Source organism: Mus caroli, unplaced genomic scaffold (assembly GCF_978045245.1).
Source record: "Mus caroli unplaced genomic scaffold, Mus_caroli_1 scaffold_4, whole genome shotgun sequence".
Taxonomy (NCBI): Eukaryota; Metazoa; Chordata; class Mammalia; order Rodentia; family Muridae; genus Mus; species Mus caroli.
The window spans coordinates 112990869-113004901 of NW_028227259.1; the positions used below are offsets into that span (position 1 = coordinate 112990869).

The following is a 14033-nucleotide window of genomic DNA, read 5'->3' on the forward strand; positions in this document are numbered from 1 at the left end:
GGGCGCGTGTTTCTGCAGAGCCAGCAGCAGCAGCAGCAGCAGCAGCAGCAGGCGCAGGCGCAGGCGCAGAGGGTGCGATCCTACGGACCTCAAGCTCCTAGGAGGCACGGAGGTAGGGCTGTCGCCATCTGACCCTTACCTCGTCTGGTTGCTTCCGCTGGCCCAGGTCCAGCCTCGGTGGCTAGAGCGTCGCGGGACGTTGGGCGCGCGCTGCGGACCGCCCCAGAGCCCGCCCCTCGCGCCTGACGCCTCAAGGTAAAGCGAGGCCTGGAGCCCACCCTAAGTGTCCCTAATGCCCGGTTTAGGAGAAGAGGGTATCTTGCAGACAAGCAGCCAGCCTATGAACCACAGACATTTATGTTTTGGTCCACACAGGTTTGGGGGAGGATGAACTAGTTGCTAGAATTAAGACCGAAAAACGTAAGTTTTAAAAGGGGGCGGAGAAAGCTTCACAACGTGTATACAAAAGTCACCTGGCAGCACTGGACGCAGAATCCCGTGTGATGTCAAACACTTAGAGCTGTCCATCTCAGGTGAGGCAAAGTCATGGGATTCCCCACCCGTCTCCGTACCTCCGTGGTTTCTGAAGCCATATGAAATTGCAGAGCCTTGGGTAGAGTATGTGCTTTTGGACTGAAAAATGGATCCTTAAGCCCAAATCAACATCTTAACTGTCCCAGGATTGTATGCTATTAAATACACCTTTTGGGGGGAGGGACTACCTGCTCTTTAAAAAGTCAAGTAGAAAAGAAATGAAAGATTATCATTCGTATACAGTCAGGTACGTGGTAGGTGAGACAGTAGTTTCCTAGAAATGGTGAAGTGGAAGCTTTGGATAACACCTGGAGGAATAAAGAACTGATGAAGTAGAGATGGTACCTGTAGGTAACTGAGGAGATTTGTGGAGAAGAGTGTGGGAGCTGAAAGGGCAGTGTGTTGTTAACATGATCTTAGATGGGAGACTTGAGCAGCCTAAAGCCAATGGGAGAGAGTGAAGGCTTTCCAGTATAGTGGAGAGGAGTACTGTCTCAGAATAGTAGGACAGTCAAGTCACATCCAGATAGAGGATATTTAGTGTTGGTATAGAAATGGCACCTTTCTATAAGAGAATCACTTATAAGAGGCAGGGAGGAGGAAGTAGCTACGGCTTGCAGTTGCAGGTAACTTTATGTTATTACTGGAATGAAGTTGAGGGATTTTTTATTTTTTGGTGGCTTCAGATCTCACTATTTAGAAGGAAAATAAATCTGAAAGCAAGAGGAAAAAGTAGGGAATTGGAGGCTTGGTAGCCTTCAAGAGACCTAAAACAGCATCATGAGAAACATCACGAACAGTTCACTATAGCATATAATGAAACTTGACGCCATAAACTCTTGCTGGCATGACCTAGGACAAGTGGAAATTTCTAAATCATGTAATTATAGATCAATTTTATGGCATTGTAGTAGATGCCATTCCAAGACCATTTTAACTGGAACTGCATCTTGTGGTCTCTCGTGATCCCACCTCATGTATGTACACATACAGATTTAAAACTGAATCCATGCTCTTCCTCCACCAACACATTCTCTTGTGGTAGTAAAAGATAATGCCAAAGAGTAAGTTATTTTATAATGATGAAGGGGTGAAACCATAAAAAGAATGTATCAGGGCTGAAGAGATGGCTCGGTGGTTTAGAACTCTTGTGCTTGCAGAGTGCTGAGGTTCAATTCCCAACATCCACATGGCAGCTCACAACCACTTATAACTCCAGTTCCAGGGGATTCAGGGCCCTCTTTAAACTTCTGTAGGCACTAAGTATGCATGTGGTGCACATAGGTATATGCAGGCAAAAGTCATACACAAAAAAATTTTAGTTTAAAACAAAAAAAGATGTATCAACTATAAAGCCAAATTTATAAAGTGTGTTAGCTGAGAAGTTAATAGACCCAAAAGGAGAGAGACAAATTGGAAGTTGAGTTAGTTGGAGATTGTTTTCTCAATGAATGATAAGTATCCAGAAAATCACAGAGGATATAGAGGACTTAAATAGCCCTGTCAATCATCTTGAATTAATGAACATTTATAGAGCAATACCTATTAATTAGAGTAATCAGCAATTCCTATTAATGCACAGAATTAGTATTAATTAGCAGATACACATATTTTCCAAGTGTGTAAAGAATTACTAACCTAGAACATCTGGGCAATGAAACAAGCATGTTATCTGATCACAATGAATTTAACTAGAAATTAGCAGTGTGAAAAAATGTTTCTGAATGGAAAAGGATAGTATCCTTTTATGTGAAGAAGAAATCAAAGGTAGTAGTTTTGTACAAGCTGAAAATAAAAATATAGAATTTCAAAATAATGGGATAGTATTAAGTCATTAGTAGGAAATTGATCACATTTAGTGACTTTAGTGTTCATCTTTTAAAAAATCAGAAAAATGAAACGCAAAGTAATTTAAGGAAGATAAATACCAAAGTGCAGTGGAACAAACAATAAATAATCAATGAAACAAGAACTGATTCTTTGAGTCAGTAAAACTTAGAAGTCACAGGCCAAATTGAGTAAGAAAAAGAAAAATTACTGAGATCACAAATAAGGGAAATGTCTATTGAAAGGATAACCAAAGGCTGTTGTGAACATTTTCCCAGTGAATTCAACTTAGTTAAATAAATGAATTCATTGGAAATATAAACTAAGCTTTCTCAGGAAGAAGTAGGTAACTTAAACAATTCTAAACCTGTTAAAGCATTCACTTTCTAGATTAAAATCACTCAAAGGATTTCAGACTTACATGGCTCTACTAGGAATCCACTAAACATTTAAGAAAAAAAAATTTTTTTTTTAAATCTACATGAGTTTATACAGAAAATTGAAGTATTTCTCAACTCCTACCTAACTTGGCAAAAATAATACAAGAAAGCAACAAACTAATATTTTTCATAAAGATACATTTTTTAAAAAGATTTATTTATTTATTTATTTATTTATTTATTTATTTATTTATTTATTATATGTAAGTACACTGTAGCTGTCTTTAGACACCCCAGAAGAGGGAGTCAGATCTCATTACGGATAGTTGTGAGCCACCATGTGGTTGCTGGGATTCGAACTCAGGACCTTTGGAAGAGCCATCAGTGCTCTTAATCACTGAGTCATCTCACCAGCCCATAAAGATACATTTTTAAAAATTGTTTTAAAAATGTGTTAGCAAAATAAGTCTGGTAAAGTTTGACCATTCTTAATCCAAAATCCAAAATGTTTTTTAAAAAAAGATTTATTCATTTATGTATGTGAGTACACTGTTGCTCTCTTCAGACACACCAGAAGAGGGCATCGGATTCCATTACAGATGGTTGTGAGCCACCATGTGGTTGCTGGGAATTGAACCCAGGACCTCTGGAAGGGCAGTCAGTGCTCTTAACCACTGAGCCATCAATCCAGCCAATCCAAAACTTTTTAAGTGCCAACAATGGTTGGTGCTCAAACGGTTTCAGGCTTTTTACTTTGGGATTGAAAATGTCCAGCCAAGCTGGGCAGTGGTGGCACATGCCTTTAATCCCAGCACTTGGGAGGCAGAGGCAGGCGGATATCTGAGTTTGAGGCCAGCCTGATCTACAAAGTGAGTTCCAGGACAGCCAGGGCTGCACGGAGAAACCCTGTCTCGAAAAACAAAACAAAACAAAACAAAACAAAAAGAAAGAAAATGTCCAGCCAATAAAATGTCCATTGCCCCAATTTTTTTTTGACATATGAAATACTGTTTCTAGGCATCTCAAATGAAGGATATCTAGTTTCTCTATATATAAAATAACACATCATAACTGGTTGAGGTTTATCTGTGGAATGCAAACTTGACTTTGTATTTAAATTTTGACCAATGTAATTTATGCTTACTAAAAAGTGAAGAACAAAACCAAATAGCCTGGCATAGTGAGGTACACCTTTAATAATAGGCCTTGGGAAGTAGAGCCAGGTGGATCTCTGCTAATTCAAGGCCAGCCTGATAGATAGTGAGTTCCAGGGCAGCCAGGGCTACAGTGGTTAACGAAAAAGCATTTGACAAAACCCAGTACCCGTTCCTGATTTAAAACAACAACTAAGCAGGGGCTGGAGAAGTTAAGGGCACTTGGTGCTGTGCCAGAGCACCAGAAGTAGCCCACAGCCATCTGGACCTCCAGTTTCAGAGGATCAGATGCTCAGCTCTGGCATCTGTGGGCACTACACAGGTGTGTGCACACAATTCAAAAATTTTAAAAATACTAAAAAAAAAAAAAAAATTAAGCAAAACCAGGAATAAACAGAAGCATTTTCAACATACTTGGGTCATCTTTGAAAATGTTACAATTGTTATCATACATAATATAACCTAATATTTTACCCCTGAGATCAGTAAGCCAAGGGTGGTCTTATTCTATTCAACATTGTATTGGAAATAGTAAATAATGTAACAATAAGGCAGCCATATTGGAAAGGAATAACTAAAATGCATATTTTTATATGATTATCTTTGTCAGGATTCCTTAACTTTGGTACTGATGACAGTCAGCTAGAAAGTTGAAAAATCTATTACAATTTTAGTTACATGACATTCTGGGAAAAGTAAAAGTATGGAGACAGTAAAAAGAAAAAAAGAAAAGGAAAAAAAAAAAAGCCAGCAGTTGCCAAGGGTTAAGAAGAGATTGCAGGGGGCTGGTGAGATGGCTCAGTGGGTAAGAGCACCCGACTGCTCTTCCGAAGGTCCAGAGTTCAAATCCCAGCAACCACATGGTGGCTCACAACCATCCGTAACGAGATCTGGCGCCCTCTTCTGGAGTGTCTGAAGACAGCTACAGTGTACTTACATATAATAAATAAAAAAAAAAAAAAAGAAGAAGAGATTGCAATTGAGTGAGACACAACAGGTAGCGCACAGAGGACTTTTAAGATAGTAAAAATATTTTGTTTAATGCCATAAAGATAGATATATGTCATCAAGCATTTCTCAGTATAACCTAATAAACTGTAAAGTCAACTATGGACTTTTAATGATGTGTCAGTATTGTGTCAATTGTAACAAATAGGTCACTTTAATGCAAGATGTCAATGAGATAAAATATTAAGGAGTGTATTATGTATTAAACTTGCTTTAAAATTCCATGGGGGAAAAGCCAGGCATGGCGGTACATCCCAGTAAATCAGGAGCTAAAGCAGGAAGATCAGGAGTGGATGAGAGGAAGAATCTGCAAATTGCATATTTTAAAAGAACTACACCTGGAACATGTGTAAAGAAATGTACTTCTGAACTTCTTATTGCTGTGAGTGTCCACCAGAGAAGACTACTCAGACATGGGTTTAAGACAATAGAAAGTCTCTAAGTAAGGGGCCAGTGACTACAAATGATGTTGGTACCCGCCTTTAATCCCAGCACTTAAAACACAAGGCAGAGCCGGGCGTGGTGGCGCACGCCTTTAATCCCAGCACTCGGGAGGCAGAGGCAGGCGGATTTCTGAGTTCGAGGCCAGCCTGGTCTACCAAAGTGAGATCCAGGACAGCCAAGGCTACACAGAGAAACCCTGCCTCGAAAAACCAAAAAAAAAAAAAAAAAAAAAAAAACCACAAGGCAGAGGCAGGTCTAGTCTACAGAGTGAGTTCCAGGACAGTTGGGGCTACCCAGAGAAACTCTGTCTTGAAAAACAAAACAACAAAAAACTGTCAACCTACTGGGCATTTTGGTGATTTTACATGGCTGGTCTTTGAGTACCACAAAGCCATTTTATGTAATGCTGAACACTGTGTTAGGAAGTGGCTGAGGCTCCTGTATCTCCTGTCTTAAAGTCCACATCATCTTCCATTTAAGAGGCTCAATTCCAACTAAATGAAGTTGAAATTCCTGATTTGGGCTTGCAGCATTAGGAATGTTGCGAACCACTGATCTAAAGAGTGAACCTCAAGTGAAAATAAACCAGAAATACAACAAAAGCCATGTTGCTACCCATTCCTGCCCTTACCATCCAGGTTTATTCTGGAGCTAATAAATCTGTTGTTGGTTTTCTGTTTGTTTGTTTGTTGTTTGTCATATATATTTTCATGGTGTGGTACCTGATGTTATGACAGCAGATCCTCTTCAGAGTAAAACCAGTCATACTGTGTGTTTACTTTGTTTCATTACTAAAGGGCTTGTGCTTGTGACCACAAGCTTTGTAAAGCTTCCTCCTCCAAGCATCCTGGCTCCTACTTTGTCACCCTCCCAGGAACTACCACTACCTTCTACCCCTGACTATCCACCTTGCAACCTCATCTTCCCTAACTGTGTTAGTGACTCCATAGTCTAACTCCTTCCTTCACAGCCTCCTTCCTCACCTCTGCTGTCTGAGGGTGTCCTTCCCCTGTCTCAGTAAACATGCCCAAAGCAGGGCACATTTATATTGTTGGGCCTGGTTGACCTGGGCCTTCCTGGACCCAAGGAATTAACCTTTCTCTTATAGTCTCAGGACCTGCTTCCCAGGAACACTTCTGTATCCTGCTTAGGCAGACATACTCCACCTTACACTGGTCACAGCTCCAGCGTTCTGACCATCCTTGCCACACTCTTATTCTCTCTCCCCTGATCACAAGTGGGATCTTAGAAAATACTTGCTAGTGCCTCACCTCTTCCATATCCTGTAGCTTTGAGTGGTTCCCTGTGTTTTTACCATTCTCGTGTAGAGTGCAGATAGATTCTATAGCTTTACTTCAGCCCTTTACTCCTGGGGCACAAATTTCTCTCCTCCCCAGAGAATGTCCCAGATGGCATCTCACTTGTCTATCCAGCATTGCTTCTGAAAAAGTTAAAAACATCCCAGACCCTGTGACCTTAAGCAGTTATGACCCTAAGGAACATTCTTGTTAGCCAAGAGATAGGCAACTCAAGGTAACTCAAGCTGACAAAGCAGCTTTTAGGGGCAACTTGGGGTCAGATTTCAGGCCCTTCATGGTACCATGCTATGCTGAGCTTATAACCTTGTATCATCAGAGCTTTCCCACTAAGACGGAGAACGGAGAATGTATTGCCCCAATCGAGAACTCACTGATGAGCCTGGTACTAACACTCTTAGCCTGTGGGTGGAAATCTGGAAAGGTTACCTTGTGAAGTGTCTCTCTTTTTGTCCCTTATACCTAGCACTTGTCTCTGCATCGAAATGCCTAAAGTCTGCAGGGTTGAGACATCCCTCTGATATGCTCAGAGCTACACTTCTTCCCCGGCTGCTGTGACAACTTGTTGGCCCCACCATGTCCAGGCTCCAGACTGAGGAGCAGGCAGTGGATTCCGAGGGAGACTCATCCCTACACAGGAGAAATGAGGAGGGGACACAGAGCTCCCACCGCATGCTGGGCTTCAGTGATGCACTGCTATCCATCATCGCCACTGTCATGGTCAGTGTGGGGCCCACCTCAAGCCTACCACTCATTTCTGTAGCAGCCTCAGATGCCCAAACCCTTCATTCAGGCAGAGGCTGCCCAGCAATGGTCAAGAGCCCACATACCTTGTGCTTCTGAGGAGCCCCAGCCCAAGAAGTATCTCTTGGTTATTTTTATCTTTGTTCCTTTAGATCCTGCCTGTGACCCACACAGAGATCTCACCAGAACAGGTAACAGGAACAGTCTGGTTTGTTCAGTGGACCAGTAAGAAAACCCGACTTGGACTTGGGGAGCCAACCCCCAAATCTGTAGGCAGCAGAGCCCAAGGCAGGAAATTTAGTGAGTGGGCAGGACATCTGTACTTCCTCAGAGAAGGATATGTATTCAGAGTGGAGGGGCAGGGCTCAAGCACAGGCTCTGGCAAAGGAGGTTTTATTTCTAGCTAGGCAGACAGGCACTGATATCCTCTACTGAGAAGAGGAGGAACAATGCCCACCCCAGACTTATACCAAGCCATTCTATATGGTTAACAAAGAGCTTTTCTAAAAGAATTTTTGTTTATATCCAACTCTATGGGCCTTTTTTTTTTTTTCTTTATGTGAAATAACGTTGAGACTTGGGACACTGAGGTGCCTTCCTTGGTTTCATTCCATGTGATTTGCCATACAAGACTCATGAGTACTATGCATCCTGAGGGAGGCAGGCTGCAGCTCTATCCAGCCAGCCCCCACAACAGTGAGGTCTGGCTCTACCATACCTGCAAGCTGATGTAAATCTTTGGGGAGGTCCCGAACTGCTGAGGTTTTTCTTCTAAAGTATGGTCACAGTACTACTGTAGTGTGGGGTAAGTTTGGTAGAAGTGAGATTAGACTTAGAGCAGACATAGACTATGTTGTGCACTTTGAGACTGGGGACCTTCCTAAATGCCTCACTGTGCTATAGGGTGAGTGTTGCCATTGAAATGACCACTGTTGGATCGTGTGTTACTTTGTTCTAATAGCAGTGTTCTTTTCATACAGCAGTTTGACAAAAGTATACAGAAACTCCTAGCAACTAGGATCGCTGTCTACCTCATGACATTTCTAATCGTTACTGTGGCCTGGACAGCACATACCAGGTAGGGAATTAGACCTTTAACACAGATCCTCATTGTCATGATTTACTCAGGGTAGGCAAAAGAATGGACTGTTACAGTACTACAGAGATGTATTGTTCTTGGTATCTGTGGGCCTCTTGGTTCACATGTTGTGTCCCAGGGGAGCTGCCTCTTCCCACCTTGGCCTCTGGTTCTCACTCTGAGACTTACACTCAGGACAGTACAACATGGTCAAGACTGTTCCAAAGAAGACCTGGCTCTACAACACTACCCTCCCCCTTTTCCTGTCTTTTAGGAGAGGCAGGAAAATATTCACCTGCTAGACTCACTGGAAGACCAGAATAGAACATAGCAGAGAAGAGACAAGCTTAATGGCTATGTCATAAGGGTTTATGGTTATGAACCCTTCCCTGTATAGAAGCTGAGCCTACAGATTACATTCTGATGTCTGAGTTGTGTCCTAGGAAAGAATAAGGCTCTTTAGGATCCCAGGACACAGGGCTCCATAGCTGCATTAGCCCCTGACCACTGAATGCCAGACAGGCAAGGGGACAGAAGGCTTCTATAGGAAGAGCTGGGCATGTGGGTGTTATACTCCTGGCTGCAGATTAGCATGTCCAAAGGAAATATTCTTCAAAGAATGTTCAAGATACAGAAAAACTTGCAAATTCTGGTAAACATTTTTTTTTCTAGTAAACATTTTATGACCTACTTCACTTCTCCTTCCCCTCCCTTCCTCCCCCCCCTTCCGTGTGTGTGTGTGTGTGTGTGTGTGTGTGTGTGTGTGTGTGTAGGGAAGGGGAAGAAATATCTATGTAGTAGGCCAGATTGGCCTTGAACTCAGAAATCCTGCCTTTGCTGCCTTAAGTGCTGGGATTAAAGGCATGCGTTCCGCTCACTGCTATTTAAAAATGCAGCATGTGTTTCATGTTACACACTTGTTCTCAGCAAGATGATGGTGATAGATGTTTCAAATCCAGGCTTATCCCTTTGGTCTCCCTGTAGCTGTAGCCAACCTTCCCTATACTAGCTTCATGGTTCTTTCACCAGGGCCACACCCTCTGTGGAACACATGGACAGTCAGGTTCTCAGGCTCGGGGGCTGTGAAGAAAGAACTTCATAGAGCTATTCTGTGGCTTGCTTTGAGTGCTCTCTTATACACATGAGCTTAGAACTAGCAGGTAGCCAGCTGCCTCTAGGGTTGAAGTCCCTTCGGTTTGGCTTATTAAGGAAGACTTAAACCCAAATGAGCCTGTGTCACTGCCATGAGCTTCCTAGAGAGGGCATGGCAGTTCAGCTGAGTCCGGTCCAGAAAGAAGGCCTTGGTGTTGGATGGGTGACATCTGAATTATGGTCAGGTACTGTTGGGGGCAACCCTATTGTAGGACCCAGGCATGGTAGGCTTTAGGATCCTTGGTGGCCTATGCTTGTGGAGCAAGGATAGTGCTCCAATTTGTTTTCTGTTTATATTGTAGTATCTCCATACAAAACTACCTCTGTTAAATAACAAATTCTAACAGGTGCAGTATATGAGATCTTTGGGGGGGAGGGGGAATAAGAAAAGAGCACTTCCTTTCTTTAAACTGTATTTTAGACATAATGTCTAAAGACAGTATATTGCATGATAGAGCAATATACATCCCCAGAGGCTTATTTCCAGAAAGTATGGCTGGACAAAACTCATGGGACAGGAGACTCACAGCCACACTCCTAGTCCTGCCTTTAGCAGGAACTCCCTGGACAGTTAAAACTCCCCTACCTCAAGGCTTTCTATAAAAAGATTACCCATAAAAGCCACCAGCTGTACAGGTAGTTTCTTCAGATTGTTTCTGCAAGGAAGAATGTGTGGGAAAGGTATGTGCTTCACATATAAAGTGTGCTTGATTCAAGTTTTCTGGCTTTGATAGATTAGGTAGTATTTACATCTTTACAAATCACATGTTATTTTGTGCATGTGTGGATAAATGCATGTGAGTATGCGCCAGCATCAGGATAACTTGTAGAATTTAGTTCTTTACCCCATTCATGTGGGTTTGGGCAACAAAGCCAATACCCTGGCTTGATAGCACCTTAGCCTACTAAGTCACATCAATCCCACTAAGTTGTGGGATCAAAAGTGACATCTTCAATGATATTTTAACTAGAAAATACTGTGGGAGATGCATCTTAATTTTAATATTATGGAGCCATATTTGAATGATGGCCCATCTTTTCTTTCTCCTAACTTTAGATTGTTCCAGGTTGTTGGAAAAATAGATGATACACTTGCCTTGCTCAACCTGGTGAGTTACTGTTGTTTTGAAAAATGAGCTTAGTTATGACTTAGCCCTCCCACAGCCTGGACTTTTCTATTCCTAGAAGCTCCTCAGATGGCTCATGGGATCTGTCTGTCCAGGACAGGGGCATAGGCTTTTTGGGTCTAGCCCTAAAACTCTATAGATATATTTCTGCCTTCCTGGAGTGCCCCCGTGTTCCTTGCCAGGCCTTCTGGTGACTGTGACCTCCCTCCTTTCCCTTTATTACAGGCCTGTATGATGACTATCACCCTCCTGCCCTACACAGTGAGTAACAGTCATCACCCTGCACTCCTCACTGAGCACATCTGTGTGTGACAGTCCTCAGAAATGTAGCCCTGGGTACAAGACCTGGACTGCAAACTAGAGGAGAGACTGCATGGGAACTAGTAGTTGGGGCTGAGTAGAGGAGAGAGCTTAGAGCTGCTGGAGGCATAGGCCATGAGAGTGCCTCTGAGGCTCTTTGCTCCTGCCTGCTTCTCCCCATAACTCCTATTAGCACATCAACAAGCACTTAAAATTCTAATATAGTCTGAAGTTGGACCAAGTATACAGGTCTATAATGCAGAGAATTCAAATCTAGGGGATTTTACATAAGATTAATAATGACACAGGCTTTATTCTGAAGCAGTGGGTGGAAGTGCTCTGTTGGAGGACTGAATATACCTAGCCCCAGCCCCATACCATTGTCCCTACACTGGGACAGTTTTCTGCTCAGTGCCCAGTACAGAGAGAGGGAAGCTCATTATATCCATCTCAGAGCCTAGCTCTGATGGTCCTTTGGGGGGTTTGTGGGGATTCTTTTGACAGTTTTCACTAATGGTAACATTCCCTGATGTGCCCCTGGGCATCTTCCTGTTCTGCATGTGTGTGATTGCCATTGGATCTGTGCAGGTAGGAACACAGGGTATGTATATGTGTTTGCCTTGAGGTGGGCAGGCCAAGTGCCAGTATCCTGATTTACACCCCAGGTAGTCCAGGTCTTTACCCAGGGCCTTACAGTCATAGAATAGAATGAGTTTCAACTCTCTTCTCCTCCCCAGAGTCTCAGAACATCCCAGGGTAGGAGGCTATCTAGGGGAACACTCTTGCTCCTGACCCCTAGAAATGTGTATGTTAGTTCAAGGGTTAGCTGGCTGTGGCACTCCCTCTACTTGTTGATGGTGCTCTATAGCCTGTTTTGTTTGTTTTACCACAGGCAATGATTGTGGGCTATGCCTTCCACTTCCCACATCTGCTGAATCCACAAATCCAGTGCTCTACACATAGGGATCTATCCCGGCGGCATATCCTGCACCTGGTCCTCCGTGGCCCAGCACTGTGTTTTGTTGCAGCTGTCTTTTCCCTCTTCTTCTTCCCCTTGGTGAGTGCTGGGACTCTCAGAGGAAGTCTTATCCCAGTTGAAAAGAACCTAGCTAGGCAAAGAAAGAACAGGCAATGCTAAAACAGTCTTTTCAAAGCAGGTAGTAGAAGCTGGCTTGAGCAGAGTCAACTTAAATACATGAAGGTACACTGAAGTTTTAATCAAAGCATCCTCATAGTGGAAGATAACAAATGCTAGTTATTTTAAATGTTTGCTATCAGGCTGGTGAGATGGTCAGTTGGCATAGGTACTTGCCACCAAACCTAATGACCTGAGTTTGGTTTCTGGAACGTACATGGTAAAAGGAGAGAACTGATTCTTGAAAGTTGCCCTCTGACCATCACATGCACACTGTAGAAATGAGCAGCTGTACACATGCACACAAACAAAAATTATATGTAATTAAAATTAAATATGTAAAAATTAATAAATGTTTGGTAAGCATTTCAAGAACACTCAGGGTTTTAAGCAGACTGATGAAGGCCAGTGACTGCTGCTACAAATGCAAGCTTAAAGCCCTATCAGGATATCTCTTTCTTTTGAAGAGATAACATACCAGCTGGGTGAGTAGGACCCAGGGAACCCAGAGACTTTATAACCTAAAAGCAGAGCAGAATGCGGAATGGGAAGCAGGTAGGCAAGCAGACTGTGAGCAGGGAAGCCACAGGTGAAGTGTCTTCTCAAGTGCCTTCCTAGCCATCTTAGTTGGAATGGTTACCTTTTGTTGTTGTGCTGTTACTATTCATTATGTACTCATTAGGAGCACATGACTGGTGTGTATTTGTCCCTCATGACAGTCCTTTTTGGGATTGTGCCTTTACACACAGTTCATTTCCATAAAAGACAGTTGTTTGGTTTTTTCCTCTGTTACTTCTGTTGCCCCTCCATCGGGTGCAGAAGAGTGGGACCAGACTTTAGGTGTAAGCAGTCCCCATCCCCAGGGAAACACTCTGACCTATTATTTCTTTCTGCAGTCATACCTGCTGATGGTGACTGTCATCTTCCTCCCTCACATCAGCAAGGCTACCACCTGGTGCAAAGACAAGCTTATAGGTAGGTGACCTTGCACAGCACTGCAATAAGCATGTTGGAAGGTTCTACCAGATTTCAGGCTACTCCCAAGGACCGCTGAGTGGGAACAAGGCATCAGTGCATGATGGCTCAGGGCTTGCCCTCCTGGGTTCAGCCCATATCTGGTGGTTTGTTTGCAGGATCCTGGCTACTTCCTACTCCTTAAGCGTCTCTGCATCACTTCCCCTCCTGGCCTGTATATTTCTGGCTCCTTGGCAAAGAGGCCAGTGGTAGCCACACTGGTCTGATAGTCCCTCAGCAAGGCTAGTTTCTTCTCCTGGCATATCCACAGGCCACAGGGAGTCTCCAGCTCACAACATGGAGCCCTTCAGTGTTGACCTGCATGCGCCCCTCAGCAAAGAGCGGGTGGAAGCTTTCAGCGACGGTGTCTATGCCATCGTGGCCACACTCCTCATCCTGGACATCTGGTGAGGACCCCAGTTTGCTGCTTTGACCCATCTTCTAGGTGGTAGTATGTCTGAGAATGTCTTGTTCTTAGGAACTCCAGAAAGACTTTGTCAGTACCAATCTTCCCTTAGGTGCCTGCAGATTTATGCAGGTCCCCTCTTCCCTAAAGGTCTCCCATTGCAGTTGCTCTCAGCCTGAAAGTACAGGTGCTAGGGAGAGTGACTTCTGCAAGGTTACCTTGTGTTCTCTATTCCAGAAATATTCAGGCAGCTTCCTTAGGCCTTATACCCACTGTTGGAGCTCTAGTCTGTATGTCCACTTTTATATCCAAGTCTCCCCCCACCCCACCCCCCCAGCCTTCTCTAGCCTATGGTTCCTCAAATATTCCGTTGCAGTCTTATTTTATTAAACATGTCACAAATCTGATTTTAGA

At 43.4% G+C, this 14033-nt stretch overlaps 1 protein-coding gene across 4 annotated transcripts in view; it reads left to right on the plus strand.

Annotated features, from left to right (window-relative positions):
• The window catches only part of Tmem175 (transmembrane protein 175), a 16139-nt gene continuing 2106 nt past the window's right edge, over positions 1–14033 (plus strand). Inside the window, exons 1-11 of one of the 4 annotated variants that reach the window (XM_021162200.3) lie at positions 39–255; positions 376–533; positions 7130–7383; positions 7560–7598; positions 8388–8485; positions 10695–10746; positions 10990–11025; positions 11569–11652; positions 11957–12121; positions 13096–13174; positions 13485–13620. In XM_021162200.3, the coding sequence (XP_021017859.1) occupies positions 7240–7383; positions 7560–7598; positions 8388–8485; positions 10695–10746; positions 10990–11025; positions 11569–11652; positions 11957–12121; positions 13096–13174; positions 13485–13620 (833 nt within the window). In that variant the 5' untranslated portion in view covers positions 39–255; positions 376–533; positions 7130–7239. Of the gene's footprint in view, positions 256–375; positions 534–7129; positions 7384–7559; positions 7599–8387; positions 8486–10694; positions 10747–10989; positions 11026–11568; positions 11653–11956; positions 12122–13095; positions 13175–13484; positions 13621–14033 lie in introns of all 4 variants that reach the window. The other 3 variants (XM_021162196.3, XM_021162197.3, XM_021162201.3) reach the window with 3 other exon arrangements.